Below are 20926 nucleotides of genomic sequence, written 5' to 3'. Positions count from 1 at the left end.
TTTTATTCTCCTTTATGGCAGTGGCCAGCCTAAGTTCTAAATGGGCTTTTGCCTCTCTAATTTTTTTCCTGCAAGACCTAGCAACATCCTTAATCTCTTCCTGGGATACCTCCCCTTTTTTCCAAAGGCGATACACCCTCTTTTCCCCCTTTAGTTCCTTTAGAAGCTCCTTGCTCATCCAGTCTGGGTGTCTCCCTTGTTGGCTCCTCTTCCATCACATGGGCATAGCTTGTTCCTGTGCCTTCAAGAGTTCTTTCTTGAAGTAAGTCCAGCCTTTCTGGATCCCTTTGTTTTTAAGGGCTGTTTCCCAAGGAACTTGCCAAGTTAATTCTTTGAATAAGCCAAAGTCTGCCCTTCGGAAGTCCAGGGTGGAGGTTTGGGTGCTGCCCCTCCTGGTTTCACTGTATATTGAAAACTCAATTATTTCATGGTCACTGGACCCCAGGCAGCCTTGAACCACCACATCTCCCACCTGCTCTACTCTATTTGTAAGTACAGCTGACAGACCAGTTGCAAGGAGGTGACCACTGCCGCAGGGTGGGCAAAAATGGCCCAAACCTGAGAAGCCATTACCTATTTATTATGACATATGTGAATATTACAGTTCAACTTTCCCACAGCCTGCCTCCTTAAGCCCACTGATTTATCTTCATTTAAACAGGTGCTATCCTACCTAGTTGTCTTCCCATCCATTTCAGGGAGATAACACTGTTATTTTTCACTCCCATCCTTTTCTCAGATGGTTTGGAGGTAGAAAGTCCCCTATCGCCTCCAGGGGCTCACAGACATGAAGCATATCCCTTCCCTACACCAAGAAATCTACTGGATCTCCCTAGTCTGGCTCTCCCTGTATGATGTTTCTGGAGAATTCCTCCTTTCTTGGTTTTTGAAAGGCAGAGGTGTCAGTGGAGCATAGGCATGTGGGACTATTTCCTGTTCTTTGATGTTATAGGGAATGCTTGTCCTGTAAAATGATTACATATTATGTAGTGTGTAGGCAGGTCTGTTATCTTGTTGGAATTCCTTCTTGCACTGTCATGATTGTAAACTAAGTCAGCAAAGGACTCCATGGATGTGATCTTACTTCCTAGTATCTGCAGTGGCATGTACCAAACTATCTTTTAAAAATGTCACCTCTTTTGATGTACTTACCAGAGTGAGTTAGGACTTAATCTAGAATGCTTCTTATGAAATTTCACTGCCTTGTGAAAATGTAATCCTGTAACTTTTGCCAATTGAACTTTTGCCAATGTATTGTAATAAGAAGTTTTCTTGTCTTCTAAATCTCAACATAATCCTTGTCTTAAATCACTGTTATTAATATAAAGAAAAAACAAAAAAATTCTATAATATCCCTATTCTAAACTCTTTACCTCACCTATCCTAACACTAGAAATCTATGAGGAACCGTAAGACTATGTTAAAGTTAAACCATCAAATTAATCTCTGTAAAAAAGCAAAAAGAAAGATGTTACATTACATAGAGTGCTCTTTTGAAATGCCAGCACACAGAAGTCCTAAATCAGACAAACTAGAAAAGAGACATTAACCTATAAATTTACAAACAACTTATTCTATTTAAAAGTACTCCGAACTTATTCTAATTACAATATTCCAGTCACAAAACTTCCTATTCATTTGCAACTATCCTTACTACTATTTTACTATTATCAGTTGCTATAGTCCTTACTTATATTAATCTTACTTCAATCACTATCACTATTGTCTTTTCCTATCATCTGTCCTATAGTATTCTATTACTTATCCTATATTATTCTATTACTTATTCATTATTACTTGTCCTATATTATTCTATTATTTATTTACTATTACTTATCATGTATTCTTATAAAAACATCATACTTATATTTTCTTATCATTAACTACAACTTATAATATATAATTATAATAACTTTTTTATTATAATTAGCTACTTACCTTGTTCTATTATAATTACCTTTTGCTTAACATCTTTTATTATAATTACTTAACACTGATCATAATTACTCATTATCTATTATTCCTACTGTTAAAATGTAATTATTCCAGGCATTAAAAAGAAAATATGTAAGATCCACTACAATCAAAAACTCTTCAAGTACTCTTCAAGTATCATGAGAGAATCTGGCATAAACTTAAACTAAGCATGAATTACGTTGTAAACTGTCCCTTTAAGAATCCAGAAAAGTGCAACAAGAACACAGGTGGGTGGGGACTGGTCCAGAACCAGCTGCAAAAGTGAACTGAGGGAGAAGGGAGGGGGAAACAAGTGGGGGGGGGGGACGGTGAGAGAAGAGCCATCTGGAACAAAAATGGCTGCAAAGAAAACAATTCTGCAGAAAGTGAACACAGGAAAAAAATTATACAGCTGCAGGTAGCTGATTTGCAAAACTTGCATACTCATGAGGTATGCATTAAAAGCTTTTTTGGAAACTTCTTTCTGAGTCTTTATCAATGAATATCTTAATGCATCCTGGGTTGAGAGGGTGGAGCTATGGCCATTATTATAGCTGCGACTGCCCGCCAACAGTCATAAACCCATAAAACTATGGTAAAACCACACAACTGTGTTGTAAACCCATAAATCCATTACCACATAAGTTTAAAAAACACAAACTCAGTCTCTGTCTGTTCTCACCGCAGACGGAAAACTAAGAACTTAAGGAAGTTTTATAGCAGTTGTTTTTAACAGCATGTGTTTGTGTCCTGAGAAAGTATCCCAACCCCATCCTGTGTTTGTAAGACAAAAGAAAAAAGAACCTTCTCCAAAAGAAATGCTGCCATGATGGGGAGAGTTCCCTGGAAAGTTGAGGGAAGCTGCAGGCTAATTGTATATTTACTGGCTGGTTGTGTAGATGTTCACTAGTCATGGCAGGCCCTCTGTCAAATGTGCCTCTTCAGGGCTCCATCCATGCACTTTCCCTTTCAAGGAGCGGAGAGAAGAAAGGGTGGCACAGGGGCTGCTTAACCCCTCAGGTCTCTAGACTTTATAGAGACTTTTTTTTTTTTGGCATTGACCACCCATGGGGCACCATCTGTGGGGTTCTCCAAAGTGTATCAAGTGACAAGTTGATCCCAGACCTGCTGCTCTCAACATGGAGAGCAGAAATACAACTGACAGACCATTTGCAAGGAGGTGACCACTGCCACAGGGTGGGCAAAATGGCCCAGACCCACGGAGCCAGTGCCTATTATTAAGGCATATGTGAATATTACAGATTGACTTTCCTACAGCCTGCCTCCATAAGCTCACTGATTTATCTTTATTTAAACAGGTGCCTTTCTACCCAGTTGCCTTCCAATCCATTTCAGGGAGGCAACATTTTCACTCCAATCCTTTTCTCAGCTGGTTTAGAGGTAGAACATCCCTTATCACTTCCAGGGCCTCACAGACATGAAGGCCCTCTACACATTCCATTATTATTCCCTTTTCAGGTTCCCACAGTTGATAAAGATATCGAACAAAATTGGACTCAGTACTGATCCCTGGGGAACACCACTGGTCACAGGCCTCCAAGTTGACTCTGTGCCACTGATGACAACCCTCTGAACTCTGTTGCTGAGCCAGTTTTCAATGCACCTCACAGACCAAGCATCTATGCTTCATTTCTTGAGCTTTTCTACGGGGATATGATCAGAGACAGTATCAAAATCCTTTATGAAGTCAAGGTATACGGGATACACTGCACTTCCCTTGTCTACCCCTTTGGTCATGGTTTCATAGAAGGCTATCAGATTAGGCAGGATCTCCCCTTGGTAAATCCATCTTGGCTACTCCTCATAACCTTCTTGTCTTCCATGTGTTTAGAGATGACTTCCAGAATGAGCTACTCCATCATCTTTCCAGGGATGGAGGTTAGGCTAAGTAGTCTGTAGTTGCCTGGGTCCTCCTTCTTGCCTTTTTTGAAGACTGGAGTGATGTTTGCTTTCTTGCAGTTATCAGGCACCTCGCCTTTTCTCCACGACTTTTGAAAAACGATGGAGAGAGGATCAGCAACCGTATCTGCCAGCTGTCTCAGCAATTGTGGATGCACCCCATTGGGGCCCATGGATTTGCGTATCTTTAGTTGGTGTAAGAGATCTCTAACCCAGTCCTGACTGACCAGCGGAATGTCCACATCTCTCCAGTTCTGCTCCCTTGCTTCCAAAGACTGAGGTTCCTGAGGGCTGGTTGTAGGAGTAAAGACTGAGGCAAAGAAGGCATTCAGCAACTCTGCCATCTCTGAATCATCAGTTACTGTATCTCCCATATCATTCAGTAGTGGTCCCACCTTTTCCCTGCTCTTCCTTTTATTATTGAGGTATTTGAAAAAACTTCTTGTTCTCTTTCACCCCCATGGCAAGACTCAGTTCCAAGAGGGCCTTAACCTTTATTGTTGCCTCTCTACATGCTCTGGCTATATTTCTATAATCCTCCCATCTAACCTTTTTTCCACATATTGTAAACCTCCTTTTCCTTTTTGAGTTTTTCAGAGAGTTCCTTCTCATCCATACAGGTCTTCTGCCTCCCTTACTTGATTTGTTTTCAAGGGAATATGTTTTTCTTGAGCTTGGAGGAGGTAATGTTTGAATATTAATCAGCTTTCTTGGGACCCCCTTCCTTGTAGAGCCCTAGTTCACTGGATATTTCTAAGTAGAGTCTTGAAAAGGGCAAATTTAGCCCTCCTAAAGTCCAGGGTTGAAATTTTTCTTATCACCCTGCTTCTTTGTCTATATTAAACTCTTAACATGTCATGGTCACTGCAGCCAAGATTACCCCCAACCTTAACATCTACAACCAGTCCTTTTTTGTTTGCTAATATTAGGTCCAGCATCGCACTCTTCCTGGTTGGGTCTTCAACTACCTGCAGGAGAAAGTTGTCATCCGTGCACTGCAGGAACCTTTTGGACTGTTCATGCTTGGCTGTGTGACCTTTCCAACCAATATCAGAGTGGCTGAAGTCAGCCATGAGCACCAGGACACTTGATCTTGAGGCTACTTCCAGCTGCCTAGAGAAGGCCTCATCAACAGCTTTTTCCTGGTTTGGTGGTCTGTAGTAAACACTCACAACTGTATCACTCATGTTTGCATGTCCCTTTGCTATTATCCATAAGCTTTCAATGCTTTTATCATCTCCCCCTGGGTTAAGCTCAACACATTCTAGTTGCTTATTCACATAGGGAGCAACTCCACCACCTTGCCTTGTCAGTCTGTCCTTCCTGAAAAGTACATAGTCATCCATAACCACATTCCAGTCATGGGAGCTGTCCCACAATGTCTCTGTAGCTGCAACGAGATCATAGTCCTGTGACTGCACCCAGACTTTGAGTTCATCTTGCTTATTTTCCATGCTTCTTGTGTTGTTATACAGACACTCAGAGACTTAGCAGAAGAGCATCTGTTACCATTGTGGATATCACATAATCCACTATCCCCTACAGCACCTGTAATAGCAGTGGAGCTGGTATCCTGTCTTATAATTGTCCCAGGATTGTCTTCAGTGAGCCTGGTTTTTTCCTCTTCACCCTTCAAAATTAGTTTAAAGACCTATCAACTAGCCCTGCCAGTTCTTGTCCCAGGATTCTTTTTTCTCTTACACACAAGCAAGCCCCATGACCCATTCACCTTATAATGCTCAGGGGGAGCAGGCAGAGGAATTGGGACTGAAAATGAGCCTGGAAAGATGAGAGGGGTAGGGAAAAGGTGGTTTTAGTTTTGTTCTTGTTTCTCACCATCCTACTCTTGTTAATTTGGTGTAATTAAAATTAATTTCCCCAAGATGAGTCTGTTTTGCCTGTGATGGCAATTTGTAATAGATCGCTTTGTAATAGATCGCTCTGTCCCATGACCTTTTGTATCATATCCCATTCTACCCCTCCCCCAAACTCCATCCTGTTGATGGATAGTCACAGAATCACAGAGTCAGTATGGCTGGCAAAGACCTTTAAGACCTCTGAGATAACAAGTCCAACCACTATCTAACTCTGCCAGGGCCACCATTGCACCACATCCTTGAGCACCATATCTAGATGGCTGTTAAATAAATCCAGAGATGGTGATTCTGCCACTTCCCTGGGCAATATCTTCCAGTTGGTAACTATTTTGGTATAGATGTTTTTCTTAATGTCTAACCTAAATCTCCACTGGAGTAACTTGATACTACTTCTTCTTGTCCTATTTGTTTAATTGTGACTTCTGAGAAGAGACCAACATCTACCTCTCTACAACCTCCTTTCTGGCAATTGCAATGAAGTTTCCGCTCAGTCTCCTTTTCTTCAGACTAAACAATTCCAGCTCCCACAGCTGCTCCTTGCAAGTTTTATTCTCAAGACCCTTCACTAGCTTTCTTGTCCTTCACTGCACCCACTCCAGCATCTCGGGGTCTCGTATACTGCAGTGTCTAAAACTGAACATAGTATTTGAGGTGCAGCCTCCCCGGTGCCGAGTACAGGGGGACGATCACCAGTCAGGCTGGCCACAATATTACTGATCTTCTTGGCCACCTGAGCCACTGCCACATAAAATATACCTCTGGTGTCCCAAGTGTCCAACCCAGGAAGGTGGACACAGGAAATGGTGTATTTCTGCCCATAAATCCTGCAACCTCTGAATCCATCTGCAAGGTCATTATGTTCCTCTTTCTTCCTTCTCTGCTCCCGTGGAAGATGCTTCCCTATCAGGTAATCTCAAGGCCTCTTAGGCCTGTCTAGGTCTAATGTCAGGAAGAGAAGGGGGGAGCAGTCTCAGACCTGGCCAGCCTGAGACTAGCCTAGCAGTGGGGTGGGGGGAAGAAAGAGCCCTGGGGGTTTTGGGTGTATCCTCAGGTGGGGAGAAAGGAAGAGCTGGGAGGTCTTTGGGTGTTGTAAAAAGGATTCTGTACACTTTGAGATTCGTTGCCACTGTGCTTGTAGTTTTTGTAGTTTCACCAATTGCTTTTCCTTTTAAACTTTCCATCACTCTTTGATCTGTTTGTGTGAGTGTCATTCTTTTGTTCCTCTCGGGGCAAGAGAGGGGCAAGAGAGGATGTGTCTGGTCCCAAACCAGCACATTTGGACAATCTAGATTGTGTTATTGTTCATTGACTGCATGAAGAACAAAATCAGCTCAGAACTTAAGGATTTTTTTCCAAATGAAATTTACAGGCGATTACATTGAGTACTGTATTTGTACTGTGCTGATTCATAATGCAATATAAAAGCTGGGGTGAGTGGGCATGGTATGGTGATGCTGACTTACTTTCGAAAGACCATTTTTCTTCCAGTGAAAATACTGTCAGTGATTGTCTTGTTATAGAAACTCTAGTTCTAGGAAATCACCTTGCTTACTTACCTGTGACCAAATAAATGTCTGTGTGTTTCATTTTGGTTCCCATTCTGTTTCAGAGGCAGAAGCTTTTTATGGGTGTGGGAGACAAAAGGCTTTCTCCAACTTGGCTGAAATTCCGTGTCTTTTTTTGTCTTTTGTCTTTCTCTGCCAGTCTCCACTCCAGGTCCAACCTGATCCTGCAAATTCCATTTTCTCCTTTATGAGCAAATTCTGCTGATTACTTCCACCTCCTTAACACCCCTCTTGGGTGTCCCTGCCTTCCTTCTGACTGTGCTGGCACCACTAATTTTTGAAAGTACTTGAAGTGTGACCATGCCTTTTCTCTCAACTTTGCAGTCTGGACTCATTAGCACAGGGAGAGCGCTATGGTGCTGTTGTCCAATCTCTAGAATAGTGTCTTCCTAAAACAATTGTGAATTAAATAACACCTGAGGATAATAATAAGAAAAATAATCTAGAATACTAAATGAAGTGTATATTAGGGGGGCAAAAAGTTTTACACTTTTTTTATTCTTTTTAAAACACTTTTCAAAATTTTGTGGAAAACAACACATATGCAGACATCAGTCATTGAGTTTTAGTCCAATTTCATATGTTAAGGGGCACTTTTACTATTTTAAATTTTTAATGCAATCATTGGACTAATGGCTGAGTGAGTTTATAATTTTGCTGAAGTACTTGTACTGCAGTAAAGCTAACTCTGTGTTACTATTGAATTGTGTATGTAGCAGCTATGATGCATTTCATGCACAGGATATTGTAAGATATCTCATGAGTTGTTGTTGTCATTTTATGACCAAGTAGTTAAGATGTATACATTAATCTTTGGCTTTTTGTAAGTTCAAAACTGCATATAGAAACATTTGCATTTTAAAGCATATAGCAAATGTAGTAAAGTGGTGTGGTGTTTGTTTTTTTTTTTTTTTTTCTCCTCTCTTTAGCATGTTCACAGTTATATTTTTACTATTCTCTAACTTGGCCAAATATATATTCCAAGGTTATGCCTTCTTTCATGGTATTCCAGCCAACTTTGAAAGATTCATGTTTTTTGAGTTCAGGCAGCCTGTTCTAGGCAGAGATGCAAAAAAGCAACAGCTTGATTCTCCTTTAATTCTAATTCGCTTTAGAAGTAAATAGGTGCACGCTTACATACACAAAAATATATAATAAAACACATACTTGCATGTATATATGTGAAGATAGATATGTGTTTATTTGTATGTATTCACCAATTACAAAGAGGAGAGAGCTGGCAGGATCAGTTCTAAATGTACCAACTTAATATAGTGAGTAATCTTGTGCTTGGACACATCTGGAGCGTAGAAGACTTGATTTCTTGTTTGTAGTCTGAATTGGGAATGGTTGCTTGTCAATCACTCACTGCAGTGTACTGCAAGTGATTATTAGCTGCTTGGGTTTAGGGTTGTCTCAGTCCTTCAGTGGAAACTGTTCATGCTATAGGATTAAATATTCCCTAGTGTTGGTATCTTCTGGTTATCATGTGGCTTAACCATTGAATATAGGTGACCTCTTCCTGCAATAATAGTAATATTTATCAATCAGATGGAGTGGAACACTGTCTGCAAAGAACAGGGGGAAATTGAAAGGCTTGCAGTTTGTCTGGTTATACATTTCGTGGCTGTAGAAAGTGGCGTGTTGCCATGAATTTTTTGTTTCTGCATATTTGCTTTTTCTGATGAAACATATGAATGAAATGTTTATTTGATATAAATTCCAGACTACGTTCTGAGAGCTCATTTGATGGCAGTCAAGTTTTGATTTAGAAAGACTTAAGAACAAGAGGTTACAATTAGCTCTCTGAACTTCTCATTGTGCATGAGATTTTTGCAGCTGAAGCTTCCCACTGTGCTTTGGTCATGAAAGCTTAAATTATTCCATTTATATTGATGACCTTTCAAGTCATACAGACACAGATCAATGTATTACTTCCAAAGGGACAAGGAGTCAACTCTGTACTAGTAATAGTCATCAGCCAAGCTTTGTGCCAGTTGTGGTGTGAGTAGGTTTCCATCCTGTTGCTGGAGTCTCAGTGCTAATTTCTGTTATGGAAGAGGAGGACTAGTGTCAGCTAGTATCTTGATGCTAATAACTCTATTTCCATGCTGGTGGGAACATATTTGTCAGAACTGGGCATGGGGATATAAATCAAAAGAGAACTTTCTGAAAGTGTTCCCAAGTCTTGTGATACCTTGTCAGCACTTTTTCCCTAAATAAGGACTTCAGGGATGTGCTGTCAGAAATCAGCACAAGAATAATTTCTAAACTAGCCCCTCTTTGTGTTTTGAATGCTGGCTTAACAATCCTGATGGGAAAATGCTTGTCTGGACATGCCTTCATGGATTCCAGTCTCTTGGGGCAGTCATATGGGGCTGCCTTCCTTCCACATTTGGGTATACTCAAATGAACTCTTAAATGTGCTGCCATGCCACCTCTGCTGATGTTGCTGTCCATCTGATCACTAAGCTAGTTAAATCATGAGGTGTTTGAGTGGTTAGGTTTTAATTGACATGGAAGACTTCGCAGAGCCAGGTTACAAACTGGAAAGCAAACATTGACAATAGCATTACCAAGTGACGGTGATTGTTCTTCATTGATGCCTCAACAATGAACACCAGACACATAGCTTATCTAATTATGCTATTATAAAATAATATCTGAAAGGTTTGCTCTCTGCTTAGTAAGAAGATATGTAGACTAATGAGTTTAATGTTTATACTGCACTCTGAATACATGAAGAAAAGTACTGGAATGATATGCAGTTTATGTGGTGACTTCTCCATTACAGTGCTGTAGTGAAATAGCAGAGATACAAACCTTATCACAGCAGGTCCTTAGAGTTTTAACATTTTTGGTTGTACTGAAAAGATGAGATTTTTTTAATGTAGTGGGGGTTTTTTGTTAATTTTTTTTTTTTGCATTTTGCTAAACAGAGCCTTTTGAGACTTTGGTAGGGAGAGAAGATCTAGTTAAATTCATGTAGTGATTCTGGAAGTCACTGAGGCTTGCAGCACTTCCAGACATTTATCAATATGCTGTATGACAGATGAATCATTTTAGCATTTGAGAGTAAGAGAATATTATTTTACGTGTGATGCACACAAGTCCTCAGATGTACCTTTGTAACCCTTGCCATAGGTGACCTTCTGGATGAAAAGATCTTTCTGAAAGAAATTCTTATCAATCAAATGCCAGTTCTTGTGCTCACTTGTGCATTCATAAAAGTATGGACATGTGTACTCAGAGCATTATCTGGCAATTGTGCCTATGCTGAGGAGGCAGAAGTGCAGAGCATGCATAACAGTTCTGTACAGCAGTACACCTAGAATAATAAACCTTGTATCACAGCTTAATGTATATGATCAGACATGGCTATGCTGTTCCACTATTTAAAAGAAAGCTGCTTGTGTCATTCTGCAACTTGTGTTCTTTCGCTATACACATATTGAGATTGGGTTTCTTTTGATTCAGAGATATCTGCAGTGCAGTCTGGTGTGTGGTAAGTATGAAATCCTTTCACTACAGAGTGGCTGTGTGCAGTTATGCAATGTATGGAAGGCGGAGCTGGCCACTCGGGTGGAGTATAAGACTGTTGTCAGAGGATGCAGGGAAGCTACAAGGAAGGCTAAGGGCTCCTTGGAATTCAGTCTTGCCAGGGAGGTCAAAGACAAAAGAAAGGGCTTTTTCAAATACATTGCAGAAAGAACTAACACTAGAGGCAATGTAGACCCACTGCTAAATGGGATGGATGCCTTGGTGACAAGGGATACAGAGAAGGCAGACTTAATGAATGCGTTCTTTGTCTCCATCTATACTCAGGAACTCCAGACCCCTGAGGCCACAGAGAAGACATGATAAAGGGGGAGGTTTCCTTGGTCAGTTTGAACTGTGTTGATGAGGACTGGATTAGGGAACAGTTAAGTAAACTGAACATCCATAAATCCATGGGTCCTGAGGGCATGCACCTGCAGGTGCTGAGGGAGCTGGCAGAAGTCATTGCCAGACCACTCTCCATCATCTTTGGTAAGTCATGGTGGACAGGAGAGCTGCCTGGGGACTGGAGGAGGGCAAACGTCACTCCAGTCTTCAAAAAGGGTAAGAAGGAGGACCCAGGTAACTATAGACAGTAAGCCTCACCTCCATCCCTGGAAAGGTAATGGAGCAACTTATCCTCAGTGCCGTCCTTAGGCATATCAAGCACAAGAGGGTTGTTAGGAGCAGTCAACGTGATTTTACCAAAGGGAAGTTATGTTTGACCAAACTGATAGCCTTTTATGAGGGCAAAACCTGGTGGATAGATGGTGGTAGAGCAGTGGATGCGGTTTATCTTGATTTCAGTAAAGCATTTGACACCATCTCCCACAGCATCCTTGCAGCTAAACTGAGGCAGTGTGGTCTGGATGATCAGGTAGTGAGGTGGCTTGTGAACTCGTTGAAGGAAAGAAGTCAGAGAATTGTGGTCAATGAGATGGAGTCTAGTTGGAGGCCTGTAACTAGTGGAGTCCCTTGGGTCAGTACTGGGACCAGTTCTATTCAATATATTCATCAATGACCTGGATGAGAGCACAGAGTGCACTGTCAGCAAGTTTGCTGATGACACAAAACTGGGTTGAGTGGCTGACTCATCAGAAGGTGAGACATAGACAGGCTGGAGAGTTGGGCAGGGAGAAATTTAATGAAATTCAACAAGGACAAGTGTAGAGTTTTGCACCTGTGAAAGAACAACCCCATGTATCAGTAAAGGTTGGGAACTGACTTGCTGGAGAGCAGTGAAGGGGAAAAGGACCTGGGAGTCTTAGTGGATGGAAGGTTGACCATGAGCCAGCGAAGTGCTCTTGTGGCCAAGAGGCCAATGCCATTCTAGGTTGTATTAGAAGGAGCGTGGTTAGTAGGTCAAGAGAGAGTCTCTTCTCCCTCTACTCTGCCCTGGTGAGGGCTCATCTGGAATATTGTGTCCAGTTCTGGGCCCCTCAGTTCAAGAGGGACAGGGAGCTACTAGAGAGAGTCCAGCGCAGAGACACAAACATGTTCAGAGGAGTGGAACATCTTTCTAACAAGGAGAGACTGAAGGAACTGGGCTATTTAGCTTGGAGAGGAGGAGACTGAGGGGTGACCTCATTAATGTTTATAAATATGGAAAGGATGAGTGCCAAGAGGATGGAGTCAGGCTCTTCTTGGCAATGCCAAATGACAGGACAAGGGACAGTGGGTGGAAGTTGAGGCATAGGAAATTCATGTGAAACTGAGGAATTTTTTTACTGTAAGGGTGACGGAGCACTGGAACAGGCTGCCCTGGGGGGCTGTGGAGATATTCAAGACCCGTCTGGATGCGTTCCAGTGTGATCTGGTATAGGTGACCCTGCCCTGGCAGGAGGCTTGGACTAGATGATCTTTTGAGGTCCCTTCCAGTTCCTAACATTCTTGTGTGTGATTCTGCATGTGTATGTTATTTGGGAACTCATGAATGATAACAGCAGTCCCAGCAGTCCCCTCTACCTTAAAAATCTGCAGCTATTTAGAAGTGCTGAATCTTAGAGTAGGTTACAAATCTCCCAAGGACAGGAGGCTTCAAAAAGTCTTAAATCCAGTCCTGATGCATGGCACTTCAGTGCATCCAGTTCGATGGAGGTTGATGCTGAGTTGTTCAGTGGCATTTAAAAGTAAATGTAGTAAAATAGAAAGATATCTTCATGTCTGTAACCATTATATTTTGTCCAGATGTTTTCCCTCTCTTTAATTCAGAGTACAGGTATCTTCCTTGACAATAAAAAGTAGAGCACAGCAATTAATCTCAGCAGATGACCCTACCTCAGGAGGCTGTGCAGCCCAACCTTCCACACAGAGAAGTGCACTCCAACCAGCAAAACCGTAATTTTATGTTGCGAGTGCTCAGATTTAGCATATTCAGATTAGTATACCTTGAAGGCAACCAGATGTAAGACCAGTTCAGTTTCACTGTGAACAAGTGCCACTAGTTTCCAGTGAACTAAGCAAAACCACTGCTGCCTCTGTCTAGTGCCAAATCTGGCAACTGAGCAGGGAGCAACACAATAACTGACTCTTCCCTCTCACTCTCCATTACCGCCATCAACAGTTAATAAAAAACCTACAGCAACTAGTTGTTGCAAAGAAACATGGTATGTTGTTGCAGGTTTGGGGACAGATTATGTTCCTTGCTACCCTGAGGAAACTTCCATTGTGTGTCAGGAAGCAATAAAGCTATGACAGAAAGGCATCTTGTGCTGTTGCAAGTTCTGTTGACTGAATAAGTACTAAAGTTCATTGGTTCAACAGAGAGAAGGTTTTTTTGGTTTGGTTTGTTTGGGGTGGGGGGGAGTTGGGGGAAGGAAATCAATTATTTTTGCCCTAAATGGGAGAAATAGAAAATGTAGTTTCATCTAGACAACTCTGTTTATTGACATATTCAAAGAGGCCTACGTACGACTATTCTTCCTCTTTTTAATTTTTTTGTTTTTCCTTTTCTTTTTTTTTAATTTAGTGGGGCTACATCCATTGTCTACAGATGCAGACAGAAAGGGACTCAGAAACCTTACGCCATCAAAATGTTGAAGAAGACAGTAAGTAATTTTGTTTTGTTTTGCTTTGTTTTGGGTTGTGTTTGGGATTTTCTCAGGGGGGGGTTTGGGTGCAGTTTCTTTGTGGGAGGGAGATGGGCTAGATTAAGGACCCTGTTAAGCTTGTATTTATTGTGACCAAGCTTCTTCTTCTCCTCATAATTAAAAAACTTTAAGAGGTAGCAGCACACTGTTGGGCATGACTTAGCCCCTCAAATCTTGCTTGTACCTTCATCTAATGTTTTCTGTATAGACAGATTTGGGCAAAACTTTTTAGACTAAAGTGGCTTTTTCTTTTACTGTGCAAAAGAAGCCAGTTAAGAGCTAATTTAAATGTTATTTGATTGCATTTTCTTTAATACACTGTTTTGCTCAAAATAATATCATTACATGATATATTTTCTTTTTTAGAAATTGATTAAAACACCAATTCAAACTCAAGTAGAATTAAATATTTCTTGGACATTTTCCCCTTAAAAAATTGGAAGAGAATCACTTGAGACATCATATATTTTTAGAGCTCTGTATATATCACAATTCTACCACAGCTATTTTTGTGTGTTACAAAATAGGCAGTGGAACGCATGAAGAGAGACCAGAGACCAGAGGAGGAAGGCATGTAATGAATCAAAAGACTTCAAGCAGAAAGGAAGAGTGAGGGATAGGGTAGAATAGTTCATGTTCCTAAGAGGTAAGGGAGAAATCTGAGAGGAAGCAAGCAAGCTGTAGGGAATGGACATGATTTTTATTCATGAGTGGGTTTGATTCCACTTATTCCAATGTTAAATCATCCAGTATTCCATAAGGTTCAGGGATGTTCACATGTAGCAACATAATGATGGCTGGGCAGGCATAAACATGTCTGAAAGCTGAATTAACTTGTAGTCTTTGTGCAAGACATAATGAGTGGGTTCCACATAAGTAAAGTGTTAGCATTCATTTATCATCTTTGAAAGTAAACCAAAGTTTAAACTGGAGCAGAAATTCAGTTGTGTGTGGTGCTTTTGAATTTGCATCTGGTGCACTGGAGGAAGCAGGGCATGTGAGGAGGTTGCACCACTGCAGCCTACACACTGTCTTTCCTATGGAAACGCAGATAACTTAATTTTTAAAGTTTTTATCAATTCTTTATGTCAATGATTCCCATACTATTTTAGGAATAGAATTCCTTATAATTCTCATTCCGAAATGCACTAGGAAGAATGATATTACTTACAAATATTTATTTACCCGTTTTTTTGGCCTTTGTGGAGATTAATTCATGTCCACAATAGCCACATGAATACTGCATCCATATGTTTGTCTCTGAAAGTATTCCATGTGGAACTTTGACAGACCTACTGTAGCACAGACTTTTTTTTGAAGTGTAGGGAAAATGGCAAGCAAAAAGAATAGCAGCCTTGATTGTATTAGCAGTATAGTTAAGCAGTTCATGTAACTGAGTTGTTCCCAGTCTAACAGATACACTTTGGGATGTTTTGTTATGAGAAGAGGCGATTCTGTTACACAACTGAGCGCAGTTGTATGATTGAGAACATGGGAGGCGATATTGTAATGATGTGCTGCTGCTTTGTGTCTGTGTGCCATGAGCTACTATACATTCCAATTTGGAGACGTATATTATCACAGAGAGAGCTGTGTGTTGTGGTGTTCCCACAGCAGGAGGCCTGATCTTTGCTGAGAGAATCTCAGTGTAAAAATAACTAAGTGTGGGCCAGATCACATACAAAATGTTGATCACATACAAAATGTTGATCACCTTAAATTTCCTGTCAGCCTTTATAAAATAGAAAAAACAGATGACAATTCAACAGTGAAGGAAAATTGATGGGAGAAAAAGAGGAGCTTGTGACAGTTTGTTTTTTATGTGAAGTCCCATTTCTTCAAACCCCTTTCTCAAATGCCTGTAAGGGAGCACTGAAGAACACAGAAAACTGGAAGACAAAGGAAGATGGTCCAGCTTGTTCTGCAAGTGGTAACAAATTGTGTGTGATTAGCTCTAAATTTGTGAATGCTCATCACTACACTACTGTAATTTGAAATAAAGCATTAGAAATAATTACTTTTGTCTCATGGAAACAACTCAGAGAGAAGAATACAAGTGAAGAATACAAGAGAAGAATACAAGTGGTACTTTTGGATCAAAGTAGTGCGCTAGGAAGAGACTGCAAGAAACACAAAATGCATATCAGTGTTGTTTTTCTGTAAATAATAAGATTAATTTTTCATTTTGCCTGACTAATGCATTACTATATCAATACAAATAAAATTTTGGGAAAGACGTATCAGCCAATTCTGAGAATACACACTTGTGGAGAGATGTGAGTTCCTTGGAGATTCTGTAATTAATATTTTTCATACTAATAAAATAGTATTCATCTTGAAAAAGTATTCAATGTTTTTTGCCCAGTTCCATTTTTTATTTTGTTTGTTGTTTGTTTGTTTGGAGTTTTTTGGTTTTTTGATTGATAGTTAAGTTAACAAAGAAAACCAGGACAAAACACATTCATGCAGACAACTGTTAGAAGGGCTAAAGAGATCCAAAGAAAATTTGATGTATATATTAGTGAGGAAAAAAACCTCTTTGATAATGTATAAGAAATTAAATTTGGAATTGTTCTTAACAGATACAGATAGAAGTATCTCTATAAACCAACATCTCTGAGACAGCAGAACAAACAATGTTAAATCATTGCCTTTTATTGGCTCCATTTCTGAGCCTAACTGAAATGTGGGATTCGGCTGAGGGAGCTGGGACTGTTTAGCCTGGAGAAGAGGAGGCTCAGGGGAGACCTTATTGCTGTCTACAACTACCTGAAGGGAGGTTGTAGCCAGGAGGGGTTTGGTCTCTTCTCCCAGGCAACCAGCAGCAGAACAAGAGGACACAGTCTCAAGCTGCGCCAGGGGAGGTTTAGGCTGGAGGTGAGGAGAAAGTTCTTCACAGAGAGAGTGGTTGGCCATTGGAATGTGCTGCCCAGGGAGGTGGTGGAGTCACCGTCCCTGGAGGTGTTCAAGAGGGGATTGGACGTGGCACTTGGTGCCATGGTTTAGATAGTCATGAGGATTAGGGTGACAGGTTGGACTCGATGATCTTTGAGGTCTCTTCCAGCCTTCTTGATTCTATGATTCTATGATTCTATGCTATACTCACTATTTGGGTTTTGCTGTCTTTAGCAGATCACTAAAAATTCCACATAGGTAATAAAGGTTTGAATCATATGATTTCTTTGTGAAGAAATCCATTTTATGAAACAAGAAAGAAGCAAAAGCAGGACGAACATTACATTAAGGGAAACATTAGACTCCCTTTTAAGAAGAGTAGAAAGAAAGACCCTGAGAACTGCTTACCTGTCAGCCTCACCTCCGTGCCTGGTAAGATCATGGAACAGATCCTCGTGGAAGCTCTGGATAGGGAGGTAGTTTGAGACAGCACATTAGGATAGGGAGGTAATTTGCGACAGCTACCATGGCTTTACAAAGGCAAGTCCTGCCTGACTTTCTGTAGTGGCTTTATACAATGGAGTGAATGCATCAGTGAACAAAGGAAGTACATTGGATGTCATCTGTCTGGATTTCTACAAGGCCTTTGACCCATTCCTGGACAACATCCTTCTCTCTAAGTTGAAGAGATATGTATTTGATTTGTGGACTGTGTGGCGGATAAGGAATTGACTGGATGGTCACATCCAGAGAGTAGCGGTCAACTGCTCAATGTCTAGATGGAGATGGGTGACAAGTGGTGTCCCTGAGGGGTCCATATCATACTGTTGTTTAATATCTTCCACAATATAGACAGTGAGATAGAGTGCACCCTTGGCAAGTCTGCAGATAACAGAAAGCTCAATGGCGTGGTTGATGTACCAGAGGGATGCGATGCCATACAGAGGAACCTGGACAAGCTGGAGAAGTAGGCCTACGTGAATCTTATGAAGTTCAACAAGGTCAAATGAAAGGTCTTGCACCTGCATCAGGGCAGTCTTCATTATCAATACAGGCTGGGGGGTGATGTAGTAGAGAGCATCTCTGCAGAAATGGGCTTGGGAGTTCCTGGTGGAAGAGAAGTTGGACATGAGTCAGTAATGCACACTTGCAGCCTAGAAATCATGTTGTGGGCTGCATCATAAGAAACATGGGCTGCAGGTCAAGAGAGGTGATTCTGCCACTCTGCTCTGCCCTGGTATCTTGGTTTGAGCTGGAAAACAGCTCCAGACAGAAAGTATTTCACTGCAAAGGAGTAAAATAAAAACACTCACACAGAACTGGAGGTCTAATAGAAATACTATTTACAAAAATACACAAAAATACAAAAGGTATTCAGGGAAAAGGATATGTATACACAATCAGAATCAGTTCAGGCCTAGCTTCCCAGTTGAGCCCACCAGGCCTCAGCTAGGCCACAACCAGGCCAAGGCCTCTCCACCAACACTAGGCCTCAGTAGGCCCAGAGTAGGATAAACTGCTGCCCCCCATCAAGACAGGCCTACGAGGCCTCAATGCTCCCTGCCCAAGCCTCACTGCACCTCCCCCCCTCCCCTTAGCTGGGCACACTAGGCCCAGCTGTGCAGCAAGAAAATAGCTCAGCAAGAACGCTGCACTCCCCACAAACCAAAGAGATAGCAGCCGCTGCACACGCCAAGAGAAGAGAGGAGGGAGAAAAAGAGTGAACTAGCTGGGAGGTCTCCTTTTATAGGGAAATGCAGGATTATGGGAATGGAATAGCAAATTACGATATCCTGTGCCCAACCTCTGGGGTGGGATTGTCCAGCCCCTTGGACTCTCTATCTTCTGGAGGAATTTATCACTATGATAGGACACTTAGGCCTTAACCTGTAACACCTGGTGAGACCTCACCTGGAGTACTGTGCCCAGCACTGAGGCACCTTAACACAAAAAGGACTTGGACCTGGTGGAGCAAGTTCAGAGGAGGGTAACAAAGACGATCAGAGAGCAGGAACACCTCCCCTATGAAGACAGGGTTGCTCATCCTACAGAAGAGTAGGCTCTGGGAAGACCTTATAGCAGCATTTCAATATCTGAAGGAGGCCTGCAAGAAAGGCAAGGAAGGACTCTTTACAAGCGCATGTAGTGATCTGATATGGGGCCAACAGTTTTAAACTAGGGAAGAGTGGATTTAGATTGGGCATCAGGAAGTAGTCCTTTACTTTGAGGGTGGTGGAACACTGGAACAAGTTGCCCAAGGAGGTTGTGGAGGCTGCATCCCTGAAGACTTTCAAGGTCAGGGTTGTTGGGGCTTTGAGAAACCTGATCTAGTTGGAGATGCCCCTGATTAACTGCAGAGGAGTTGGAGACGATGACCTCTAGAGGACCCTTCCAATCCAATGCATGATATGATTCTACGGTTCTATGATGTATCAGAAAAGCTCGTCAGATGAGCAAAATACAGTGATGAACTTTTACCTTGCAATTCCAAATATGAGATTGGTTTGCTTTTCCCTACACAAGGTGAAGTATCTTTAAGATACACTTTGCAAATATGATTGCTACTACTCTTAAGCCAAGATTTGAAAATTCTGGAACAAACAACATACAGCATGTGGATCATATTGGAAGAACACAGGATTCTTGAAGGGAGCAAACTTTATTACGTGCTGATTATGAAATGAAACCTCTCACCTGCAGATCTTTGTCTCCTGTTGGTGTGCTTTGAGAAAGCTAGGCAGCATATGACTCAGGGCCATCATGAAGACCATCTCATAACTGGGTAGGTGAATACCTCACAAGAAACTATATCTACCCCTGCCTTAAATTTTCTACCTGAGTTTAGACAAGTTCCTTCAAAAATAGTAAAGAGAAAACTTCTCTTCCATCTTTTCTAAATTAAGATGCCAAGTGCTTGCCCATATTACAGGTCTACCAATTGCTAACAGCTGTAATTGAAATCATTTGGCACCTGCTGTTGTGATAAAGCAACATGGCCTGTGGAAAGAACAGGATGCTGAACTGGGTTGCCTGAAGCCTTCATCTTGGTGTATTCCCAGTTCAGCCTGTGCTATTGGCTGAGGTATTTCTTTTGTTTTAAACTTTCTTATCCATAAAAATGAGGTAATAATTACTTGATTTGGTTCTCAGCAATGCCTTGAAAGATAGTTTTCATAGGTTTTAATTGATACATACTGTCTCCTAAGAAATTTAAATATTGTGAAATATTAGGCCCTCTATGTCTCAGTAAATGAGGCATGCAAGTACGGTGACTATTTTGAACAATTCCCATTTTGATTTCATTATTTTTTATGCATGAAAATCCTCCCTCACAGAGTTTGTGATAACTAATACTTTCTCAATACTTTAATTAAAATCAGTATTTATGACAACGCACTCTTTTTGCAGATTGGTTGATGTTCAAAATGACACAAATGACACATGAATTTTTTCTTAGATCAGAAACAGAGCAACAGTTTTCAAGCAACATGTACAATGGAAATAATTGTGATGGGATTAGTCTTATTGTACTAATTAGGTAGAAATTTGAGAACAAAAAATTGTTTGGAGAGCAGAGTGAAGCATGAGCAAATGTAAAAGCAAAAGGGTTCCCTCCAGGGTAAGTGTGGTTGGATAGCTGGAGTTACTGTCTGAAGAAAATTATAATGGTTTATAAAAGTGTGAATTGATTTCATACTTGCTCACACACAGGCATGCAGGTGTTCAGGCAGGTGGCTGCAGTGAGTGCTGGAGCCTGGCACTTGATATGGAGGACAGCAGGAACAACACCTGTGTTAGGTGTGAGCAGATCAGGGATCTGATGAACATGGTGGCCGAACTAAAAGAAGAGGTGGAAAGGCTAAGAACAATAAGAGACTGTGAAAGGGAAATTGACTTTTCCATAATCTAACCTCTACAAAATCAGAACAGGGGGTAACTCTTAGTGGAGCAGGGAATTTGATACCCTCCCATCAGCAAGCCTCTCAGCCTCCATGCAGTAACCCACATGAGCAGGGCCAATGGGAACAGGTCTCTGCCAGACGGAAGAAATGCAAACAGAACAAGCATGCTACTTTAAACAGCACAC

The 20926-nt window shown here is 41.3% G+C and overlaps 1 protein-coding gene across 1 annotated transcript in view; it reads left to right on the top strand.

The window, feature by feature from the left end:
• Positions 1–20926, top strand: part of CAMK4 (calcium/calmodulin dependent protein kinase IV) — a 225799-nt gene that overhangs the window by 88470 nt on the left and 116403 nt on the right. The window contains exon 2 of the mRNA XM_054398040.1: positions 13824–13902. Within this exon, the coding sequence (XP_054254015.1) occupies positions 13824–13902 (79 nt within the window). The remainder of the gene's footprint in view (positions 1–13823; positions 13903–20926) is intronic.

The sequence above is a fragment of the Indicator indicator genome, chromosome Z (assembly GCF_027791375.1).
Source record: "Indicator indicator isolate 239-I01 chromosome Z, UM_Iind_1.1, whole genome shotgun sequence".
NCBI lineage: Eukaryota > Metazoa > Chordata > Aves > Piciformes > Indicatoridae > Indicator > Indicator indicator.
This window is presented reverse-complemented; position numbering and strand designations above follow the sequence as displayed.